Here is a 25,177-nt window from a genome sequence, read left to right on the forward strand (position 1 = left end):
AGTTAGATTCCCTAATTTAACTTTAATTACATTTGAGTTTACAGAGTCGTAAAATTGTTCATGTTTTTCAGTATATGAGTCCATTGCTAAGGTAAAATTATAAACACTTTGTATGTCTTTTAATACTCGAATGGAACTTTGCATTGTTAGATTGGAGTCTAACCTTCACAGCAATTTGGAGAATGATGTGAAAATGGTGTTTTTCAGGATCACATGAAATACATGCCATCATGTAATTAATACAATGAAGGGCTTAAATGTACTTTGTACATCGGTGTTTCCATATGGTGCAGCAAACTCAGGGCTTAATATTGAAAATATTTAACCCAATGATCTAATACATTAAATTTGGTACTGTTACTGAGGGATATGTATTATGTATTCAAAAGAGATTTAGATATAGCTCTCTGGGCTAACAGAATCAAGGGATATGGGGAAAAAGCAGAAACAAGATACTGATTTTGGATGATCAGCCATGATCATATTGAATGGCGGTGCTGGCTCAAAGGGCTGAATGGCCCACTCCTGCACCTATCTGCTATGTTCCTATGATAATATTTAAGGAAAAATTTACAAGACCATTCACTTTAATAGCACCAATATTATCCTGTGCTCCACGGAAAAGTCAACTTTTTTTTTCCGCTTTATGATGGCTAAGAGAATGCATATGTAATCAGGAAATGGAGTGTGTTTGTGATGCACATGTTCCACACTCTTGGTCTGCATCAATAATTTCAGCTGCCCATTAATGGGAGAGGAAGATACTGTAGATCGCACATGGGGAATCCTATCTCCTATCTTCTATGCCATGTTGTAAGAGCCCATTTGACATGTATCTGAACAAATCCAAACATTCATCAATCATGCATTGCAGGCATTCATGACCAGATGTCTGTCTCCATGTTCTGCCAACTGTATTATTTGTAACAGGTCCAATCATTATACTCCCAAGGATCTACAGAAACATTTTAAAAATACTGTTCTTTCACAGACTATCTGAAATTGCATTTTAACACGATGGCCTTGCTTTTTGGGTATGGGTTAAAAAAAAATCCTAGTTCCCCATTTTGCCCATGATGTAACCCCCTAATTTCCTTCCCAGTTAACATAAAGGCCAAAACAATAGAAATAAAGTGTTCAAAAATAGAATTCCCCATATATTTTACCTATTTAGTTTCTTTCATAAGATACCAGAGGACATAAGTTTAAGGTGAGGGAGGAAAGATTTAATAGGAACCTGAGGGGGGCACCTTTTCATACAATTTAGTCAGTTCATTTCTGATGAGGGATGTGCTAGCTTAGGAGAGGGCCCAGAGAATGTTTACGAGAATGATCCCAGGGATGATTGGGTTAATGTATGATGAGCGGTTGTTGGCTCTGGGCCTTGACTCGCTAGAGTTTAGAAGGATGAAGGGAGCCCTCATTGAAACTTAACGAATAATAAAAGGCCTGAATAGAGTGGATGTGATGAGGATGTTTCCACTAGTGGGAGATTCTAGGACCAGAGGGCATAACCATAGAATAAAATGATGTACCTAAAGAAAGGAGATGAGGAGTAATTTCTTTTGGCCAAAAGGTGGTGAATCTGTGAAATTCATTGCCACAGGAGGCTAAGGCTTTGGGTATTTTTAAACCAAAGGTTGAATAGTTTTTGATTAGTAAGGGTGTCAAATGTTATGGGGAGAAGGCAGGAGAATGGGGTTAAGAGGTAAAGATAGATCATCAATGATTAAATGGCGGAGTAGACTCAATGGGCTGAATGACCTAATTCTGCTCCTACCACTTATGAACTTATGAAACATGATTTGAAGTCTGTCAACTTTCAGAATGACCAAAACCATTTGATTCGAACTACATGGTAGACAAAATAATATGTCATGATTAGTCTTTAAAGTCCCAGAATTGACTCGTATCCAAGTAAAGTTTGTAATGGAAAGTTTCTGGGCATCTGCTGTGTATTTTTTTACCAAGCCATCCATGGATTAGCCCATCGATAGTCAAATATGTTCACTGCATAGAGGTTTGTTGTTTTATTTTAATTGAAGCATCAGGCAGTCTAAGAAATGATGACTGAATTAGTTAGAACAGTTCAAACTTGCATTTGAAGATCTCATTGTGCAAACAAACCTTGCCCAATCTGCTAAAAGAATCATGTTCAAAAAGGATCCTTTCATGTTGGAGAATAAGAGAAAGCATGTTATGAAGGAAAACAGGTGAACACAAATTAAGTCTTAGTTTTAAAATATGGTCAAAACACATGTGAGTTGCAACTTGTGTAGAAACTGCCGATGCTGGTTTACACCTAAGATAGACACAAAATGCAGGAGCAACTCAACGGGTCAGGCAGCATCTCTGGGGAAAAGGAATAGGTGATGTTTCGGGTCGAGACCCTTCTTCAGACTCTGAAGAAGGGTCTCGACCTGCAGCGTCACTTATTCCTTCTCTCCAGAGATGCTGCCTGACCCACTGAGTTATTCCAGCATTTTATGCCTATCTTCTGAGTTGGAACTTACACTAACAAAACACAAAATTGGCAAATTCTTGAGAAAGAAGATTCCAGAAATATCCAGTCTGAAGAGAAAGAAGAGAGCCTTCTGTTTAGAAGAAACAGATGAAAACAGGCGAGACAAACTATTATTGGCATTCCACCAGCTCCTTTGAAGCACACTGAAATTCTGAAGGATTAATTTTGCAGCTGGATGATATAGAGATGAACTTTAATGTAACCCATTGGCATTAAACCAGGAATCATGTGGAATCCTGGGTTTACACTCTATCTAATATCGTTTTCAATAAGGTTCGCTAGATGGCTGTAAATCCACTGTCTTCCCCAATTCCCTTAAATTATAAAAGTATAATAATTAAGCAAAATAACACCTTGCAGGTGATGCTCATTGCACTTTCAGAATGGAGTGAGTATCAATTATCTATTAGCAAGCTAACACCCATGATTATCAGGTGAGCACTACCAGCACATGACTGATCCTCAGTACTTCATGGCTGTATTCTTTCCAAACTAAACAATTTAGCTAAAAGAACAGTCACATGCAGTTTTGAGTTAAAAATGTTAAAATGGAGATCCCAATGTTTAAACTGAGATTATTCCTACTGGCACCCTCCACTGAAAGTAAAGCATAGAGAACCACATAATCAAATAAGAGGTGGACACACAGTGCTGGTTAAGAGTGCATTTCATCTGTGAACCTCTGCCAGATTAGTCCGGTTTATCAATGTGTTAAAGAATGAATGATCCCCTTCAAATTTAGTGGAGGCTCACAGATGAATTCATAAATGGCAATTATGCTACTAATTATGTAAATTTCACAGCAACAGCTCACTCAGTCCAGCTGTTCTAGGCTGGTATTTAAGCTCCACCTCTGCTGGCTGAATTTTAATCAATCTTCACTTATTTTCTCTTTCATGTACTTATTCAGCTTCCCATTAAGTGGATCTGCATATTTCACTAAAATCACACCATGGGGTATCAATCTCTACATTGTTAATCTTGGAATGCTTTTACAATTGGATTTATCAGTGACTGATTGTCATATTAATTGTCTTTGATCTTATATAGTTTTAGTGAACACATGGCTCAGCCTACCCCATTGAACCCCTTCATAATTGTCAATGGGGCAGGCTCACAGGAAAAATGACGGGAAAACATTTAGCTTTTATCTTGATTATATTTTGAACCTAATGGCAGCTTCATAACTCAATGGTTCAATAATAGTTTAATGTCGCATGTACCTAGATACAGTGAAATTATTTGTTTTGCCTACAACTCAGTAAAGTCATATTCTACACAAACACAATCATAAATAAGTACAGAAGAGCTAAGATTGTAGTGTAAGAATTGTAGACTTCACCGAGGCAGTATATAGAGAGTCGCCTCATTTCTGGCGCCAACATGTGCCCTCCAAGTATCAAGTTCTTAAAATAGTGTCTTATCTTGGCCTTAAAGGCCTATTGTCTTGGCAACAGCACTGGGTCAGTGTTGTTGGAGTTGTATCCTGAACCTCAGGACATATCAGAGAGTTGCAGTCATTGTTTCGATTTCTACTTCACAATCTGTAATATTTGCAGTATTCCATCATAGAAATAATGGAAATTACTTGAATTAATATCACTCTAAGCAGTTTGCAAACTATTCTGAATAGATTGTTTGTTGCATTCAGTTTGTTTTTAATGGTGCATAATTGCTGCATCCAAACCCTAGCCAAAATCTGTAATTTTATGTCAATACCTTGTAGTTTCCCCTTTAAAACTTTTAATAACTTTTTTAAGATTGCTTACCTAAAATGTTTCCTATTTTATATTTGACCTACATCAATAGGCTCTTTCCAAACTTGATTTGGCACACTGTAAAATATTTTAAAAGTTAATATAAAATTGTTGGTCTGATTTTTGTTTATTCTTAAGGGTTTGCTATCAGTGAGAATTCTTTAATGTGGTTGCTACTCAGTCAGTCTGAGGATATCACAGCTGCTGGATGCCAGAAATTCTATTGAACTAATCCTCTCATCAACAAGACCAGGAAAAGGGAAGTCATTGTAGAGAGGTTGTGAAATTATTGTTCAGGAATAAGTGTTGTTGATTTGTTGCTGAGAGCAAATATCAGGCAAGTTTCTCAAGATTCATGGACTAAATTAATCAAACAATATTACACTTTGAAACGACTAAGATTAAATAATTTCCTCTACAATCATTAAATCAAATGTTCAAACACATTGTTAAGAACTACTAAGTACTGGCATCAGATCAGACTAGTTATTTCAGATACCGTGAATCATTGGATTATCTGAATGTATCCATAAAGGTGAACAGCAATCTCCAAGCATATGACATTTTGAATAGATCCTGACCAGAAAATAAGATAATAAATTGGTGAAATATAATATAATTTCTTCTATTCCATTTCAAATCAAGTAAAATTGTGAGTTCATCAGAAAAAGTAAATTGTTCATTTGAATTCAACTAATTTAAGAGATTGCCAAGTATGAAAGTCTTGAACTTGGCAATTTCTCAAATTTGGACTGATCTTCTGGAGTCCTACATTGAATTGGAAAGTTGCAGTTGTTCCCCAGCACTTACAATGCGGAATATCCTATGAATTTGACCGTTGATATTTGTGGAATAGTTTTGCTTCAAGAGCCATAGGTAAATATCAGGCAATTTATGATGTTTACAAACTCAGTGATTTTACATGATGTTTGGTTTTTATTGAATTATTTGATAGTATGTTTTATTTTGTTAATATTTGGTAGCTTTAAGGTGTAAATAAATGATAGAGACATTTGGAAAAGCTGAATTTATTTGGGCAACTGAATTTGCCATGGAACATTAGCTGCATTATGGAAGGGATATGAACGGCTTTGCTATCTTCCCCCATTCATCACACCTCCAATGTGGTGGCCATTATATTGCAGAAGACTTTACTCTATGTAGAACTCATTATTTTGGACTAAACTGTTTTTGAACAATAAGTTCACAAAAATATAAAACGATTTTTACTTGTCAGTAGCAATTTTGGGCAGCTCGAAATTACCAATACATTCTGATATATGTGTCGAGGATCATTCTCTTTCCACTGATGCTGCAAGGCCTCCTGAATGCTTTGAGCATTATCAATGTTACTTCTAGCAGACTTCAAACAACAACAACATTTTGCTTTTATCTTCCCAACCCACCAGTTTTCTGGAGTAGAAATGTGGTGTAAAACACAAATTGTGATTTAAAGAGACTAGCGTTTAATGAATGTGTGCTAAATGGGTATTTCATGACTCATGAAACTGAGATTAACTATTGTGCAGATCAGAATCAATTTTTTTCCAAGCTTTCTCTGTGGAAGATGGAAGAAACTCCCTTCATTTCCCCCAGGAGTTTTTTCTCATGAAAATGGATTCTCTAAATTGGCATAAGTTGTGAAATAAAACAATAATTTGTTGTCATGCAGTTTGAAGTAATTTGGACATAATTCCCTGCCTTCTTGATCAGCTTCTGATTGGATTATGTTGCCATTAACAATTTAAATAACAGGTAGTTCATGGCTTAGGTATTTTATTTCAGTCATTAGATCTAATCTTTATTTCTGTATTTTCTCCTAGTAACGTCCGGCTCACCAAATCATCAGCAATGCCATTTTGGAGAGTTTGCTTGCAGAAATGGAAGATGTATTCAAGAGCGTTGGAAATGTGATGGTGATAATGATTGTTTTGATGGTAGTGATGAGGATCAAGATCTCTGCTGTAAGTTTCAAATAACAAATGTGTCTTCAATTTGATTTGAGCATGAATTGTTACATTTTTATTCTGTAAGCAGATATTCTATGGCCAGGGAATTAAAATGTAAAATAATTTAGCTTTTCCATTTTAAGACAAGTTCTCAGCAACCTTTTTACAACTGTCTAAATTGGACTGCCTAATTTAACATGCAAGACTCAACATTTGAATGCAAGTAAAGTGATTTATTGTTCAGTTATTCCAATTCATCAAAAATAATTTTAGACGTTGACACAACCGATTTGTTCTGTAAATTTTATTTTTGTCCATTTGCATTTTATGGATCAAATGACAGTGGTTTGATATGCAACTGGGAATAATCTAAAAGTAATGATCATTTATTTTATAGCCGGTAAAATTTACAAATAAATAATTGGAATTGTTCCTATAAACTTTTGCATTTTAATAGTGCATCCATGCAGCCTGCTGCTAGTGACAGGTAAAGTTATGAGAAAATGTTTAGTTTAGAAATAACAATTCATTAGAAATAGCTACTTCAAACCTATCATAAATTCATACCAGTTACAAATTGTATAGTTCAGATATTATTTACAGCTTTAGGTTTAACTGATCAGCTAGAATGATTTGCTTTCCAGACAACAGTACTTGTCCTGCTAATCACTTCAGATGCCAAAATAATCGCTGCATTCCTAAACGATGGCTTTGTGATGGAGCTAATGACTGTGCCAGCAACGAGGATGAATCAAATGAAACTTGTTCAGGTAATACCCACAGTTGATTTATACAGAGTCTAAAAAGCTGGATGCATAACAGTCTTGAAGCTTCTTTAGCCTTGTTTAAACAATTTTTTTCTCTTGCATTACCACTTAATTATCCACCTTAATGAACAGAAGGAATATGTTGTGGAACTATTGGAAAATATATAGCTAATGTTGACATTTTAAGGTTACACAAGAGTAGCATGTGTCTTTGTCACGCTAAAAATATTTTAAGTCCAGCTAATTACAAGTACACATTCAAACATTTTTTATTGAAAAAATGAACCAATGTTGGTTATAATTTTTGTCGTTGAGCAATTGTTTTGATAAAGACCATTTAAAGGTACAGTTTGAAGGAGGTCATTATTGTTAGCATTGATATGGGCTGTGTATTATGATTGCATTTTGATTCTCCAGAACTTTCTTAAACAAGTGAGTGATTTTTGGTAGTATGTTGATTCTTCAACATTTAATTTCTTATTTCAAAATGATAGTTGAACCCTGAGTGCCTTCATACAGCAAATAAAACCCAAGGAAGAATAAATGCAGGATGGAGTCTGCTGTGAAATCTTCACAAGATAGACATAAAGTGCTGGATTAACCCAGCGGATTAGGCAGCATCTCTGGAAAAAAAAGGATGGGTGACGTTTCGTGTTTGGACCCTTCAGTCTGTCTTCGGTATACACCAGCATCTGCAGTTCCTTTCTACACGCAAAATCTTCATGTGTGCTTAGTGATTTTTTTATTGCACATTGATCCCCATTTTCTTCTGGGTATCCTTGGTTCATCACCATTCATTATGAAGGATCATAGTGACAACCTCAAGTCTGTGGTAGTACAATACAGAAGCCCAAGGTAAATGGCAAAAGCAGTGCACTGCCTTACAAATTACCGACCCAACTATCCCATCAGACACCTTCAGTGTTAGAGTGTTCTGCTGAGAATTCCAAACATTTTTGTTTCATTTTGTTACTTATTCTTCTATTGGGTTATGCCTTGGTATGGCAGACTCAAAACATGAAGACAGTTGTAAAGCAGCGATATGATTTTCAAAGGATGGAAAGATGTTTGAGATGACATCAACATCTTGAAGAAGGGTCTCGACCCGAAACGTTACCCATTCCTTCTCTCCAGAGATGATGCCTGTCCCGCTGAGTTACTCCAGCTTTTTGTGTCTATCTTCGGTTTAAACCAGAATCTGCAGTTCCTTCCTGCACATCTTGATTAACCTGTGACAACCTATTTCCTAATATGAGGGAAGCAATGTGACTTGGAGATGGGAAGCATGAATCCTGAGGTGACCCAGCATTATGTAAGTGACGCGCACTGTCAATTAGTATCTAAGTTCTGCGTCTACTGAATGGCTCTATATTGGCACGATACTGTCGAGTGTAAGTTGGTAAAGTCTGAACTCTTGAGTTTGAAAACCAGATCCTCACAAGGTACTTATCATTTGATTGAGATAGATCCAATTGAGACATTTATCCATGTGGCATATAAATAACACTGCGTGTAGAGCCAGCATCCTACCGGATGACACAAAAATGCAAGAATGGTAAACCTGGTGGAAAGATGAAAGCGGTTTTGTTGAAATAATATTTGTGCAGTTGTCTTGATCCAACCGCATTTACACTATGGTCGAGAAAGCACACCGCTTCTCTACTTCCTCATAAGACTTAGGAAATTTGACAAGTCTCCAATGAATCTTGCCAATTTCCACAGATGCACCATAAAAAAAGCATCCTATCGGGATACATTACAAGTAGCGTAGGCAGCTGCTCTGCCAAAGATAGTTCCCTGCCAAGAATAAAAAGAAGGTTGAGATGAACAGAATCTTATGTGTACATACCTGTATGTGTTGTGGTGCTGCAAGTAAGCATTCCATTGTTCCTTTTTGGGACATATGACAATAAAACATTGGATTTTTGACTCGATTGCAAGAAATTGCAAGGAGTTGTGGATGTAACCAAGTCCATCACAAACCAGCCTTCCCCCACCATCAACTCTATTTCCACTTCACATTGATCCACTAAACCAGGCAACATAGTCGAGGACTATATACAACAGAGTAATTTCTAGAGATGCTGCCTGATCAGTTCAATTCAGTTTAGTTTATTGTAACATTTACCAAGGTACAGTGAAAATCATTATTTGCATACTAACCAGTCAGCAGAAAGATAATACGTGATTATAATCGATCCATTTATCCATTTACTGGAATAAGAGAATAATGTTTAGTGCAAGGTAAAGCCAGCAAAGTCCGATCAAGGATAGTCTGAGGGTCACCAAAAAAGTAGACAGTAGTTCAGCACTGCTCTCTGGTTGTGGTAGGATGATTCAGTTGCCTGATAACAGCTAGGAAGAAACTGTCCCTGAATCTGGTGGTGTGCGTTTTTACACTTCTATACCTTTTGCCTGATGGGAGAGGGTTGTTAAGGGAGTGGCCAGGGTGCGACGTCCTTGATTATGCTGCTGGCCTTGCCGAGGCAGCGTGAGGTATAAATGGAGTCAATAGAAGGGAGCTTGGTTTGTGTGATGGTCTGGGCTCCGTCCACAAATTGATGCAATTTCTAGTGTTCTTGAATGGAGCTGTTCTCAAACCAAGCTGTGATGCATCCTGATAAATTGCTTTCTATGGTGCATCTGTAGAAGTTGGCGAGAGTTGTAGGGGACATCCCAAACTTCCTAAGCCTTCTAAGGAAGTAGAGGAACTACATTGAGTTATTGAGTTTCCATTCAATTTGTTGAAAACTAGCATCTGTAATTCCTAATATCTACAAGATAGCATTTTTATATACAATTTGCATAGAGAACAAAAGCTCTGGAGGGCCTGATTATTGACTTACATGTCTTCATTCACTTGTTCAGATGCTGACTAATCACTTATTCACTTATTGACTTACATGTGTTCATTCACTTATTCAGGTGCTGAATGGTTTAACAACAAATCCTTAATGATTTATATTATATCTTTTTTTTTTTTTTTTTTAAGATAAATTTTTTAGTTTTATTTTTGCTTTCTTTAGCAGTTGGGAAATTGCTCCTCCGGTGCTAACAAAACATTTCAGCTCGTAACTCTGATGTTAACTTTCTATAAATGCTACACTATTCTCATTGTTTTCTTTTCACACAGAAGGTAAACACACTTAAAGTTCCTCCTGTTGAAATTTGCTCGCTCTGGCTTTGTGTGAATCCTCAGTGGAGACAAGCTATCGGGATTTATATTCATGGTCTTGATCTTAAATATTAATGGCATTATAATTGCCTTCTGCCCTTCCTTTGTCTCTGTATAGAAGTTATAACAATGGATATCTCCAGTAATTTGTAGAACATGTGCACCATGCAAATTCAGAAATATTGCCCGTGCCATTAGAGGTGTAGCAGGTCCTTCTATAAATCACTAGCTGCTTATCTTCTTAATACTTATCATTATGCTTGCCAAATTACCCTTTTAAGAGGAAAAAGTACAGCCATTGACAGTATTAATGGATTAGCACTCTTGCTTTTACCCCTTTGTGTTTCATTGCTCTTTGGCATCTGGACTGATTTATGAAGCTCAGGAAGCTATTTCTCAGTAATGAGGTTAACTAAGTACCTTGGTCCCAGTTCACGATAGATTTTCTTCCAAAATTAAACACTTACAGGTTTACCATTATGCCAAGAGTGAAAAATAAATTCTTCATTTTACTTTCACTAACTGAGAAATTTGTTCTTGTTTCCAATCAACATTTCTACATTGATGGCAACAATTTGATTGTTGATATTTTTCCTCTTATTTAATATAGCATTAAGCGATATCACCAGAATGTATAATTACATTTTTCCAAAACCCTGATAGATAAGTTAGCTTGCTACATTAATGCCGCTGAGAATCATAGCAATTCGCAACATCCATAACATAAAAGTTCAGAGCAGAAAAGGTCCCAAAATCCTGAAAGCCATATTTTAATTTTAGAATATTACACCTACATTTAAACAGAAATTAATTTTCACAAACATGGAAGATGATGATCTATTGCAATAAAATGAGTTAGAACAATCCAACCTGAAAGTAATCTTTGCGTTTATCCAATTTCATGAATTTTGTATCGTAATCTTTAGTTGATTCAGTGAATTAACACATTAACAGTAATTAGATCTTTGAAGAGATTGTTTTTCAAGTAATAATTTTCCCAGGGTTAAGAAAAAGATGTATTGCAATTAAACTCTGTGCTCAAAATTAGCAGACTAGTTCTGTCATTTGTGACTGATATCAGAAATAATACTATCATATAGAGATTACTCTGTCTGACTGACTGTATTTCATGGATCATTTATTATATTTAAAGATAAGTGAATTATTATTACCATTCTAGTTTACCAAACATGAGCTAAATTGTGGTATATTGCCCAATTCTGTAGTGAGATTCTCAAGAGTGCAATTTCACTTGTGATTAAAACTTGAGAGTCAATCATGCTCCTGTAACAATTATTCTTTAAGCTCATTAAGCAACCAAAATAAAAAACAGTGCTATAAGTGTCCAAGTTAGTGAGTATAATTGCATTCAGGAAGTTTGTCAAGAAAATTTTAAGAAGCATTTGTTCTTTGCTTTGGAATATTATGCCTGCTTGTAAGCTCTGCAACAGGACATCAAAGTGCATTGTTGATTAAGTTGAAAGATTTAATATAACATCTTATGACAAATCTGCTGCAATACTTTGTGGAAGTAAATAGGATAGACAAAGGAGAGTCAGTAGATGTTGTTCACTTGTGTTTTCAGAAGGGCTTTGATAAAGTGTCGCACGCGAGGCTGCTAAACAAGATGAGAGCCCATGGTTTTAGACGGAAGAAACTAGCATGGATAGAAATTAGGCCACATGGCAGAAGGCAAAGTGTGGGAATCAAGGGGGCTTCTTCTGGTTGGCTGCCGAGGTATTCTTCAGTGGTCAGTGTTGGGCCTGCGATCTTTCACTTTGTATATGAATGATTTGGATGATGGAATTGATGGGTTTGTGGCCAAGGTTGTGGATGATACAAAGGAGGAGCTAGTGTTGAGGAAGGACTTGGACAGGTTTAGTGAGTGGGCAAAGAAGTGGCAGATGGAATACAGTGTAGCAAAATGTGCAGTCATGCACTTTGGTAGTAGGAATAAAGGTGTACACTCCTTTCTAAATTGGGAGAGGATTCAGAAATCCAAGGGGTATTGAACTGAGAGAGCACTTGATAAGTTCACTTTCATGCTTGGTTCTGTGGGGTGGTTTCGGGTATTTGGGCCAAAATTACGTTGATGATTTTGAAGAAAATGTACATCATAAATGTCAGTGAGTTGCTGGGCCTCCTGCACTCATTTCAACCGTCTTATGAAATTTGGGTCATGCATGTTCCTTCAGGAGCTGACTGGGTGCGACGGGTGCCTTGAGACATGGTGAGAGTTTCCAATCCAAGAACAAGCATTTGTGTTAATTAACCACTATTCCTGTTCACTTTCATAAAAATCATCAGACATCAGTCTGAAGAAGGGTCTTGACTCGAAATGTCACCCATTCCTTCTCTCCAGAGATGCTGCCTGTCCCGCTGAGTTACTTCAGCTTTTTGTGCATATCTTCAGCTTAAACCAGCATCTGCAGTTCCTTCTTACCCCAAAAAATCACTCCTACCCCTGAATAAAGCTCTTGGTAAGAAGATCCAACATGACTGGAAAAGCAGGCTCTGCTACATGAGTATCAGTAACAATGCATATGTATGTATGTGTTTTTCAGCACCTTTTGCACACAAACACATACACACACACAGGTTACCATTGCCTACTGCTGCCACCTCAGCCGCCCATCACCCACTTAATTGGCCTTGTCCCCTATTACCAATTGTTCATTTCCATGAATCGCTTCTCTTTCATTTCCCTCCTCAACTATTAACCTTCTCTTATTTCCCCATCTTCACTTGGACTCCCCAGTCCTTACAACATCACCCTCCATTCTGCCCTCTTCCATCCCTACCTTCCATGCAATGAGGAAATCTCTCCTCCTCCCACTTCATGGATTTCTGCTCTTCATCCTTATTACCTTCTCTTCCCCCAATCTCATCATCTTTCTATGTCATCTCATAAAACATACAACAGTACAGCACTGGAACATAATATTTGTGCTGCACATGACGTGTCTTGGTACATATGACAATAAACTAATTCTAGTTTCAAAATTTGTGCCAATATGGAATTAGTTTATTGTCACATGTAACAAGATACAGTGAAAGTCTTTATTTGCATGCTGTATTGCAAATCCTTCAATGTACAAGTGCAATCAAACCATAGACAAGTACAACGGGTTGTGCAGAAAAATATCAGAGTGCAGAATATAGTGGTACAGAGAATGTGCAAGATTCCCAATGATGTAGGATGGAAGATCAGGACTACATCCTAGTTTACGGGAGGACATTCAGTAGTTGAATCAAATAGTATGTACGTAAGCTTTTGTATCTTTCGTTGGATGGAATAGGAGGGAATGACCAGGGTGTAAATGGTCACTCATTTTTTTTAATGCTTTCCCAAGATGGCATGATGTGGATGGAGTTAATGTACGTTGATGCCTCTCTAAAATGGAACGCAAGGAGATTTTTCAATCCATTAACCTTTAGACCTTCCCAATTGTTGCAACTTAACTACAACCTTTTGAATTAGAGGCAAGAGTGCTCTGTGAGTGACATACATTTGTATAAATGATGGCATAAGATGTGCTCTGAGAAGGTTGCTTGCGTGACAATTTTACACATGTAAACTCTGCCCTGCTGATTTATCATAAAATCAGAATACAGCACAAACATTGCCAGACAGATATATATGAACTTAAAGCAGATCTTGTTCAATGAATTGGAAAATATTATCTATACAATCAAATAAAATGTTTTTATATTACACATGCAGACTCCAGTAAAAACAAGTCTTCTTAAGTGGAAGTCATTATAAATTTGGTGAATTTATCATCCATATAATAAGCTACGTGTTGGTCGTCCATCACGAGACAGCCAAACATATGTGGTGCATTAGGGACCAGGAAAAGAGTGTTAGCAAGAATGTATTTCATTTTCCAGGGGCCAAATCTTGCCGATACATGCTCCCACACTTTTCTGCAGATTCCAGCTACACTCCAATGCTGGGATTCACATGGAGTCCACCCACGAGGTCCCAGCTTGCTTAATTCTCCAGCATCTAGACTGGGAAACTAGTCCCAGGTGCTCAAACAGGTTTCACAATCTTGGAGTCAATTTTGCTTCTCTTTAATGTTTCTCTGAAGCCCCTGGGATATTTCACTGGGTTAAGGTGCTTCATTAAGCTTTTATTTCAGAATTACACACTGATCAATTAAAATTCTTTCCACACACAGTGCAGTCCACCTAGCAAGAATTTTAATTGTTCTTTGTGTAATTTTGTGAAAGTTTAATGATGGCAATTCACAATTCTACATTAAACTTTAAAAAAATGCCTATTAGGTCTTGCTGCATATGGAAAGTACAAAGAGAGTAAGAGGTAAAAACTGAAAAAATAACATTGATATGGAGAACATATTTAATAGCTTAAAAATTGCTCAATGGCTTTTTAAGAAAAATATTAATATTTAAAAATATTGTTCCATGATGTTCGATGCAATTTTTTCTATGAATAAATGGTAATATCACTTCTCATTCTTATCTAAACAGTGATAAGGGTGGTGCCGCACATTGCAGCCTTGCCAACAACCTGTCTCATCCCTTTTTTCTTTTGTTGTTTTAGTCTGTTTTTAATTGCATGTTTTAGTGTGTTTTTAGTTTTTGTATTATGTGGGGGTGGGGGGTGGGGTGTGGGGTGGAAGTTGGGGGAAACTTTTTTTACCTCTTCCCTCGATGGAGATGCGACTTTTTCCGTATCGTATCTCCGTCCGCGCTGCGGCCTTAACATCGTGGAGCTGGCGGTCCCTTCGTTTGGGATCGACTTTGGGGGCCCACACTGTGGGAGCTTCAACTGCCCCGATCGCGGAAGCCTCGATCACCTCGATGCAGGTGCTTTGATTGCCAACTGCGAAACTGTGGATTTTTCGATTGCCCCGACCAAGGGAGAAAAGGAAGAAAAAAGGTATAAGTTATTTGCCTTCCATCACAGTAGGGAATGTGAAGTCGCCGAAAATACAAGATGGACGTGCTACCTGCACTGGTGAGGACTCGGAGGGAGTGCCGTGAGTGCAGTGTTTGTAGGGACATCATTCGATGTGGACATCCTGGAGTCTAGTGCGAGTGTGGACGGCTTTCTGACTGTTCGGGCGGACAGGGACTGCAGAGAGAGTGTCAGTGGTCGGTACAACTCTGGTCACATCACGGTGAAGTGAAGTGTGTGTGGCCCGGACATTATACTGTGTGCCCTGGGGATTCTCACACATCACTGTGGTGGCTGTTTAAGTCTATGTTTAATCTTCATGTAATTGTGTAACTTGTTGCTTATTTTTGTATGACTGTATGGCAAATCAAATTTCACTGCACCTCAGTACACATGACAATAAAGTAACATTGAACAATTGAACCATGGAACCACATCCATTTTGTCTGCTTGTGTATCATTTGCTGCAGGATCTCCCCAGTATCTATACTTGACAACTGCATGTCATATATATGTTGCCCATCAATTTCATTATCTGCAAATAGTGCAGTTTTCATTTGTTCTCTGACAGCATCCAACTTTACCTCCATCACTTTTCTTCACACATCCATTGTCTCTAAGTTGTCAGACTCAGATCCAGTAGAACAAAATTCCCATGACTGTGTTGTGCGAAAAATAAACTCTATTTTCCAAAGGTCATGACATCAAATATCATCACCTGGTTAGTAACTTCCTCACTCTCCCAACAATAGCCTTTCCAAATCATTTATAAACTTGACTGCAGGATGATTTTTCAACTGCATATCATGTCGTTTCTGTCAATTCTTTGGAATTCTTCCCTGAGCCCCTCCACCTTTCAGCTACCATTCCTGCATTATAACGCTGCATTAAATCTATCTTTTTGAACAAACTTTCCTCCTTCACCCTAAAACATCTTAAACGGCTTTCCTCCTTCACCCTAAAACGGCTTGATGCCGCACTTTGGAAAGCAAATGTAATCTGAAACTTGTTTTCTAGACTTTCAGACTTTCTAGAGACATGGCGCAGAAACATGCCATTCGCCCACTAGTCCGTGCCGACCAGCGATCACCCCGTATATTTGCGCTATCCTACTCCCTAGGGACAAATTAAAATTTTATCAAAGCTAATTAACCTACAAACCTATGTGTTTGGAATGTGGGAGGAAACTGGAGCACCCAGAGCAAACACGTGCAGTCACAGGGAGAACGTACAAACTCTGCATGGACAGCACCTGTAGTCAGGATTGAGCCCAGGTCTCTGGTGCTTTAAGGCTGCAACTCTCCTGCTGCACCACCGTGCCAAAACGAAAACAGAAATCTTTCCGTTGAGAGGAATGGGTCCAGATCCAAAATATTAGCTGGTTTCTCTTTCCACAGACACTGCTTGACTGGCTAGCCTTCTTATCGCCTTTTAACGAGAAAATCTTCCCGCCTTTTAACGAGAAAAAAAATAAAATGTTTAATTTTTTTAATTCAAATGAGATTTCCCCTGAATCGTACCTTCTGCAAAAATGCTATTTAACTATATGTAAAGTCACTTTAATTTCTGGCATCTACTGATTCATGTTGCTGTTATTTTATTCCAGGAAAGACTTGCCAACCCAGTCAGTTTTCCTGTTCCAGTGGACGTTGTATCCCAATGTCATGGGTGTGTGACTTGGAAGATGATTGTGGAGACCAATCTGATGAAACCGCATCATGTGGTTAGTGGCTCCTCACAAGATCTATTGATTAACTCATGACGATGTTGTCGGTAGTCATTTAGAATATATTATATATCAAGAATAATATCAGTTGCTGGGTACGGTGAGAATGTCAAGTTTGTTTTACTCTGGCTGTTAGATTATGTATAAGACATTAATTAGAACTAGGCTGCCCTGAAAGCCAGATGGGTTATGAAAAGCAAATTAATATTGAAATATAGGGATGCAGTATTTTGCAAAACTACTAATTTCTAATGTTGATGCCTGTTATTTCTATCCTGCCTGAAGTAATAACTGTGTAGTTTCTGCACGATTAAGCCTAACCTGAGTTCAATTGTATACGTGCTTCACTGAAGTGTAAAAAACATGTCTAAAGTTACCACTGAAATCATTACACTTGTTCCAGTATTTCAAGTTATTTCATTAAGGTGTGCAGGCATTACCGTGGTGGATAAAAGTAATTAATAATGACTGTTTGCGAATAAGATACGTGGAGCTTGAAACTCGTGAAAAAAAAACATGTTTTTATCTAAAACCAATATAATTTTAAATATGAAGGCATACAGGGAGCTATTATGGAAAACTTGGAACTGAAAATAATTTCATTTTTTCACTTAGCGATACCAGGTTTATTTTGATAACTCAGTTTAGTTTAGTTTATAATTGTCACGTTTACTGAGGTGCAGTGAAAAGCTTTTTGTTGTGTGCTATCCAGTCAGCAAAAAGGCGATACATGATTACAATCAAGCCAGCCACAGTGTACATATACAAGATAAAGGATATAACATTTAGTGCTAGATAAAGTTCAATTAAAGATAGTTCTAAGGTCTACGATAAGGTACATGGGAGTTCAGGACCACACTCATTTAACTCATTTAAGGGTGATTGAAGGCCTAGACAAAGTTGCATATTTTAGGCCTTGCAAACAACTTTGCCATGTTCTGAGTTAACCACTGCTTCTGGTCATTGCAAGGCAGTCATTGAACTGTTGTGATGTCTCCTTATACAACTAGCAGCTTTTGCAAAATTAAACACAGTTTTCATTATATGCCTGATTTTTGGGGGGGATTGTGCTAGATCTTAATGCATTAAAATGCTGAGCCATTCAATTGTTAAACATTCAAAGTTGATAATAGATTCAAACCCACCCACTTCCAGGTTTAATGAGAACGAGAGTACAGTACAGACAACCAATTATTTTCTGTAGTCAGTAATCAGAGGGTGGTGAATCTATAGAATACTTTGCCACAGAAGACTGGAGTCAGTGGATATTTTTAAGGCAGAGATAAATAGGTTCTTGATTAGTACTGGTGTCAGAGGTTATGGGGAGAAAGCAGGAGAATGGGGTTAGGAGGGAGAGATAGAAACATAGAAAATAGGTGCAGGAGGAGGCCATTCGGCCCTTCGAGCCATGATTGAATGGCGGATTAGACTTGATGGGCCGAATGGCCTAATTCTACTCTTATCCCGTATGACATGAGATGAGCCAGGCCAATTAAGTGCTAATGTGGTTGGCAGCCCTCCTTTGCGGTGCAATAGGATGGAAAGGTAAATTGGGGAAATAAACATAACACAAAAAGTAAGGAAATTTGTGTTTGGTAGATTATTTCTTTGTTGTAACAATGCTTTTTGGCAATAAATCTTATACCATTGGAAAGCCTGTTTCTTTCCCTTTTAAATGGTGCCACATTTGTAAGGAACATGCATTTGTGGGATGAGCAGCAGAGCTGAGTATATGGGTTGCGCCCATGAGAAATGTGCCAAATCCTCTCTGCCAATGCCAAACAGCTTATTCTGCTGTTGCTATTGACTCTTGTTTTGAGCTTCTGGTACCCCCAGGTGCTGACAATCAGGTCACTGATTGGCACCTGATTGGCAGCATCTGTGAGCATGGGCCCTGCTACAGTGGTCAGTAGGTGTCTGCTCCAAGAATCGGCATGCCACGTTTGACTGATCTGGATAGGACCCGTGCGATAGGGCAACTTCAAGCTGGTGTTCCGCAAAACCAAGTTGCGGCATTATTTGGAGTGAGCCCTAGTACCATCTCCAAAGTGAAGGCCAAGTTCCATATAACGGGGGATGACAGAGACAGGCCGCGAAGTGGGCGTCCCAAGAAGACGACACCCGAAGAAGACCGTTTCCTCACCCTGTCAGCACTTAGGAACCGTAGGCTGTCTTCTACAGATTTGCAGTCAAGGTTTGCAGGACGATATGGCCGACGGCTCTCTGCCCAGACAATTCGGAACAGACTGCACGCAGCCGATCCCTGGTCTCATAGGGCTGCCAGGAGGCCTGCCATGACTGCCCTTCACCATCAGGCCCGTTTGCGCTGGTGTCGGCAACACGTGCACTGGAACCTGAACATGTGGAGGAACGTTATGTTCAGCGATGAGTCCAGATTCTGCCTACGGCAGTTGGATCATAGGGTCAAAGTGTGGAGAAGACACGGAGAACGCTATGCTGATTGCTGCACCGATAGAGTAACATCTTTTGGTAGAGGCAGCATGATGGTGTGGGGCGGCATCTCCCTCACTGGAAAAATGAGGCTTGTCATCATTGGAGGCAATCTCAATGCAGAGAGATATCGAGATGAGATTCTGCAACCAGTGGCAATCCCATATCTCCACAGTCTGGGACCGAACTCTATCCTCCAAGATGACAATGCTCGCCCCCAGAGCAGGATTTCTCAGAGACTACCTCCAGAATTTGGGAGTGGAGAGGATGGAATGGCCTGCCAGCAGTCCTGACCTCAACCGCATTGAACACTTGTGGGTTCAGCTTGGGCGTGCTGTTCGTGCCAGAGTGACCAACACAACCACGTTGGCTGACTTGCGACAAATGCTGGTTGAAGAATGGAATGCCATACCACAACAGTGTGTGACCAGGCTGGTGACCAGCATGAGGAGGAGGTGCCAGGCTGTTGTGGCTGTGTATGGTTCTTCCACACGCTACTGAGGCTCCTGTTTATTAAATGAATAAATTGTTAAATTGCCAATATGTCTTGTTTCTTCAGACTTCAATCATCCAATCCACCAAACAACACCGAACAAGAGTCAATGGCAGAATAAGCTGTTTGGCATTGGCAGAGAAGATTTGGCACATTTTTCATGGGCGCAACCCATATACTCAGCTCTGCTGCTCATCCCACAAATGCATGTTCCTTACAAATGTGGCACCATTTAAAAGGGAAATAAACAGGCTTTCCAACGGTATAAGATTTATTGCCAAGAAGCATTGTTACAACAAAGAAATAATCTACCAAACACAAATTTCCTTACTTTTTGTGCTATGTTTATATTGATGTGCCACCTCAATCTCACAAGCTTCCTACTTATTAAGCAGCCTTCATCATCCTTTCCTATCCCTACCAACCTGTGCCTGTGTTTGTTTTGCCTGATCATTGGCAATATCTCCATGACCACACACTGATTTGCCTTGCTTCATTCAGGTCTTGTAGCCCCTGTCATGCCCCCAAACAGCAGTCTAACAGGAAGTCCTAGAGAGCTCCCAGCAGTCTAAAACCAATTTGATGTAAGGAGGCCTTTTAACTCAAAACAACTTCTGCAGAATCAAGGAGCTAAAAATGTGGGAGCTGCTGGAGGGACTGAATTGGTCAGGCAACACTTGTGTAGGGAAATGGACTGTCAAGATTTCAGGCCAAGACCCTTTATCTGGACTGAAAGGGCAGAGGAAAAGTAACCAGTATAAAGAGATGGGGCAGATGGATGGAACAAGAGCTGGCAAGCAATATGTGGATTCGGGTATGGAAGGGTTGAGTGATAGATAAAAGTCAAGTGTAGGAGGGAAGAGTGGAGATCGTGACAGAGGCTAAAAGGTGATAGATCAGGAATAAAATGTTGCTAAGTCTGGAATCTGATAGGAAAGGAAGGAGAAGTGTTGAACCAAATAAAGAGGGATGATGGAAGATGGGTACAACATGGGTACCACCTTACTTATCAGATTCCAGAATCTGAAGCCTTTTGTTTGTCACGTTACTCTACTTTTAGACTTTAGAGATACAGTGTGAAAAAAGGTCCTTCAGCCAACCAGCAATCACCCTGTACATTAACACTATCCTACACACAAGGGACAATTTACAATTTTACCGAAACCAATCAACCTACAAACCTGTACATCTTTGGAGTGAGGGAAGAAACTGGCTCACCTGGTGTTAACCCACACAGTCACAGAGAGAATTAAAACATATGTACAGACAGCACCTGTAGTCAGGATTGAACCCAGATATCTGGCACTGTAAGGCGGCAGCTTGACCTTTGCACCACCGTGCCGCCCAATTGCATCTTTTGCCACTGAGCTTCTATTCCTACTCTTTCCTCTCTCTTACCAACTCTTATCTGCCGATCAATCCCTCCTGACCTCTATCCATTTATCACTTGTTAGCTCTTGCTCCACCCCTCTCCCCATCTCTTTATACGAGCTACGTCCTCTCTACACTTTTGCAGTCCAGATCAAGGGTCGCATCCAAAATCCTGACTGCCCAGTTTCCTCCACAGATGTCGCCTGACCCACTGAGTTTTCCAGATGCTCGCTTTTTGTTGCTCCCGATTCCAACATCGGCAGTCTCTTGTGCCTCTGTTTTACTCCAGAGCCAAGACTTTCATTACATTCAGGAATCCTGAGCCTTTAGATTTGAAAAGCTTTGTCCTATTTCTTGAGCTCACAATAATGTACATGTCAAATTGGCTTACTTTGATGCCTTGGAGGTACTGATGTGTGAAAGAAAATATATTTGTTTTAATAATAAATCATCTGTGATTTCATAATTATATATTATTTAAACATTTGGAGGCATTTCTGGTTTTTTTCAACAAATCGCATTGTTTCCAGTCATACATCAATTCCCATTGGTGTATCTCTTGATGTATCACAGACTTTTTTCTCCTTGTCGTTTTCTGCATCCCAACCCTTCATTATTTTTTTGGCACTCAATATCATTGTTTTCCATTGAAATAGAAAATCAACTGAGGTTGAATTAAAAAAAAAAAATTACTGCATATGTGGTTTAACATGAGCATGAGCCCATTGTGCACATCGGGTAAGTATTCTATGAGGAAACAAACAGACGGGAGCTTACAAAATTGAAATATTTTTAAATTTTACATTGAACTTGCCTTGAATTTCAAGTTTAGCCAACTGTCTTTCATAGTGACATCTGCATTGTATTCTGTCTCCAAAATTAATTCAGAATGGTTGAATATTGAGAGCAGGATACAACATACTGCAGTCACTTTAAAGGGCCCTTGACATAAATGATCAAGGATATATTTCCAGGGAACAATTGCAATAAGTAGTTTGCATTTTCCTATTTTACCACGCATTTTTGCAACAGTGCTTCTACAGTAGTTGCCTGTGAACTCTTGTGTTCCAAACCAAATTCCTTATAAAGCCACAAGCTCCTTCCTAACTTAAGCAGCAATATATGTTTCTGCATTTAGGCTATATATTTTTAGCTCTCCTTGCTTATTGCATTTTCTGACACAGAGATAAAAATTAAAAAAATTAACTGCCTCAACCAAACAAAGTATCACCACAAAGAATTTCAATTGCTCATTTTTACTTGTTCAATAGATTGTAAACACATTATTAATCCTATTTCAGGTGTTATATTTCAATGTTATATGATGAATAAGAATCGCCACAGATGGCATCAAGTAATAGAAAAAGGAATGAATTTGTTCCAGCAGTTGTGATTTATGTCTGCCTTTATAAAACCTTGGCTGTGACCTTTCAAAGTAGATTTCATGTTACTTAATTATTTTAGAGATGGTTAACATAAGTGGGATTTATTGTTCTCTTGCGATTTAAATTGTTACATTGATGATATTAACCAAACAGCAAAAAAAAAACATTTCAGAAAAATAAATGAGAATAATCATGTTATGGTCTGGTAATGCAAGGCAGACCTAGAGGAACTATCTTTGTGCAGAAGGAGATAAACCCTGAAGCATTATTTGGGTCCCGGAGCAATTTAGATGATAGAGTTGCTTGTGAAGCTTTGAATGTCTTTCAGAGTCAGCAACAAATTGGTATTTGAAAAACCCAGTAGTCAGTCAAAACCTCGTTGTCGATTGCATCTTTGCTTCCTAATGGGATATTATTTTTGCTTTCATTATAGAAGACTCTATCTCATGAATGAAAAAACAAACTGCTATAAGCTGAGGACTCCCAAACCCTCTAATTGAAAGTGCATGCTGGAGATGAAGGGTTGAGGTCGTGAGAGTTGCACAAACAAAGGAGATTTTATTTTTGTAATTTATTCTTTCCCCAAGATCTCAGCAACACCAATATTTATTGTTCATCTCAAATTATCTCTGAACAGAGTGGTTTGTTACACGTTTTAAGACTTGACCATATTGTGGGTCTGGAATCACAAGGAGACCAGATTAGGTGAAGTTGGTAGCTTTTCTCTTCTGAATAACATTAGGAACCAGAAAGGCTTTCAATGGTGATCCATTATCACAACTTTTATGGTCATGATTATTAGTCACAAGTTGGCTTTACAAATTCCAGTGTATGATCTGAATTTACTGAGAATTGAGGTAAGATCTTTAGATTTTTGCTGCAGGCCTCTGGATTTCAAGTCCAGCAACTTAGCCACTGCAACATTACGATATTTCCTCTCACATACCACCAGATCCTTACTTCAACTCACGAACATGAAGCTGCCAGAAGCTGTCATAGATTGATAGAGTGTGGAAACGGGCCCTTTGGTCCAACTTGCCCACACTGGCTAACATGTCCCAGCTACACTAGTCCCACCTGCCTGAGTTTAGTCCATATCTCTCCAAACCTGTCCTTACTGAAAACTCAAGATATAGGATTGAGGTTTCTCAAATTTCATTACTGGACTGGAGTGACTAGGCTTGTATACATTGGAATTTGGAAGGATGAGAGGGGATCTTATTGAAACATATAAGATTATTAAGGGGTTGGACACGTTGGAGGCAGGAGTCCAGAACCAGGGGCCACAGTTTAAGAATAAGGGGTAGGCCATTTAGAACGGAGATGAGGAAAAACTTTTTCAGTCAGAGAGTTGTAAATCTGCGGAATTCTCAGTGGAGGCCAATTCTCTGAATGCATTCAAAAGAGAGCTAGATAGAGCTCTTAAGGATGGCGGAGTCAGGGGGTATGGGGAGAAGGCAGGAATGGGGTACTGATTGAGAATGATCAGCCATGATCACATTGAATGGTGGTGCTGGCTCGAAGGGCCAAATGGCCTACTCCTGCACCTATTGTCTATTGTCGATTGTCTATTGACTCGAAATGTCATGATATACTTTTTAACACTTTTTTATTTTTGGCTTGCACTTGACCATTGAATGATTCTTCAATTTGAATGGTTAGGTTGGGACTTGCTCTTCACTCATCTTAAACTGCCGGAACTTTTGGCATAAATTGTCCCTTAAATTAAATGGGGAAGGATATGTCCATCTAAAGGCAAATGCAATTCTATTGGCCATTAATCTTTTCAGTTTGACTGTCAATTTGGTTCCTGTGAATCCAATCCTGATCTAATGCATTCTCAATTTCCCCTGCATGTCTGTCAGAATAAATTATTCAGGAAATGAAGAATCCACCTTTAATTCAAGCTGCTGTTCTCTAATTGTCTTATTATAGCTTTGGCTAGGTCTGTTAACCTATTATGCTTTCGGGACTTAAAAATAGATTTGTCGAATGAATTTATCTTGCAGATGGTGGATAGAGACACCTTGTAGATCTGAAATAGCATTATCAGATGATTGCACGGAGGTTTTTGATGTATTTGCTTTACGTCAATTTTATTTTTGGATGAAGGTAATGAGCAGAATTGACTAGCAGTCATCCAAAGCATGGACAGTTATGGTTGCTAATGAGTTCTTCTTGCCAACTTTTAATTGATACATGTTGATTGTCCCATTTCCAATTTGAACTATCAGCTGCTATTGCATATCAAACTGTGAATGTTTGGGGAAAAATAGCCCAAATCTCACACAGCATATCATTAGCATTCAAGCTGATTATTTTGATAGTAAGCTGAGCATCTGTGTTTTTGAAGGCCTTAAGTTCGGTTAATAACTTGACCATCTGCCTCAGCAAAATCAACACTCTTTTTATTAATATGATTTTACCTTCCACACTTTATATCTCATATTTCCCAATGGATGTGAATGTTTACAGGCAGGTTAATTAGCCGGAGTGTTCGAAGTTAAGATTTACTATAGCATAGGAGGAGGGCATTCAACCCATTGAGTTTGTGCTGACCAAGGTGACAATTATTTGTTTCTTATGTTTCAAGAAGTCACGACACAGTGGCACAACTAGTAAAGCTGGTGTCACTCAGGGCCAGAAACCCAA

The 25,177-nt window shown here is 38.6% G+C and overlaps 1 protein-coding gene across 1 annotated transcript in view; it reads left to right on the forward strand.

Annotated features, from left to right (window-relative positions):
• Positions 1-25,177, forward strand: part of LOC144595762 (low-density lipoprotein receptor-related protein 1-like) — a 1,259,652-nt gene that overhangs the window by 740,858 nt on the left and 493,617 nt on the right. Inside the window, exons 16-18 of the mRNA XM_078403382.1 lie at positions 6,105-6,245; positions 6,875-7,000; positions 16,706-16,822. Coding sequence (XP_078259508.1) covers positions 6,105-6,245; positions 6,875-7,000; positions 16,706-16,822 — 384 coding nt within the window. The remainder of the gene's footprint in view (positions 1-6,104; positions 6,246-6,874; positions 7,001-16,705; positions 16,823-25,177) is intronic.

This window comes from Rhinoraja longicauda, chromosome 8 (genome assembly GCF_053455715.1).
Source record: "Rhinoraja longicauda isolate Sanriku21f chromosome 8, sRhiLon1.1, whole genome shotgun sequence".
Lineage (NCBI taxonomy): Eukaryota > Metazoa > Chordata > Chondrichthyes > Rajiformes > Arhynchobatidae > Rhinoraja > Rhinoraja longicauda.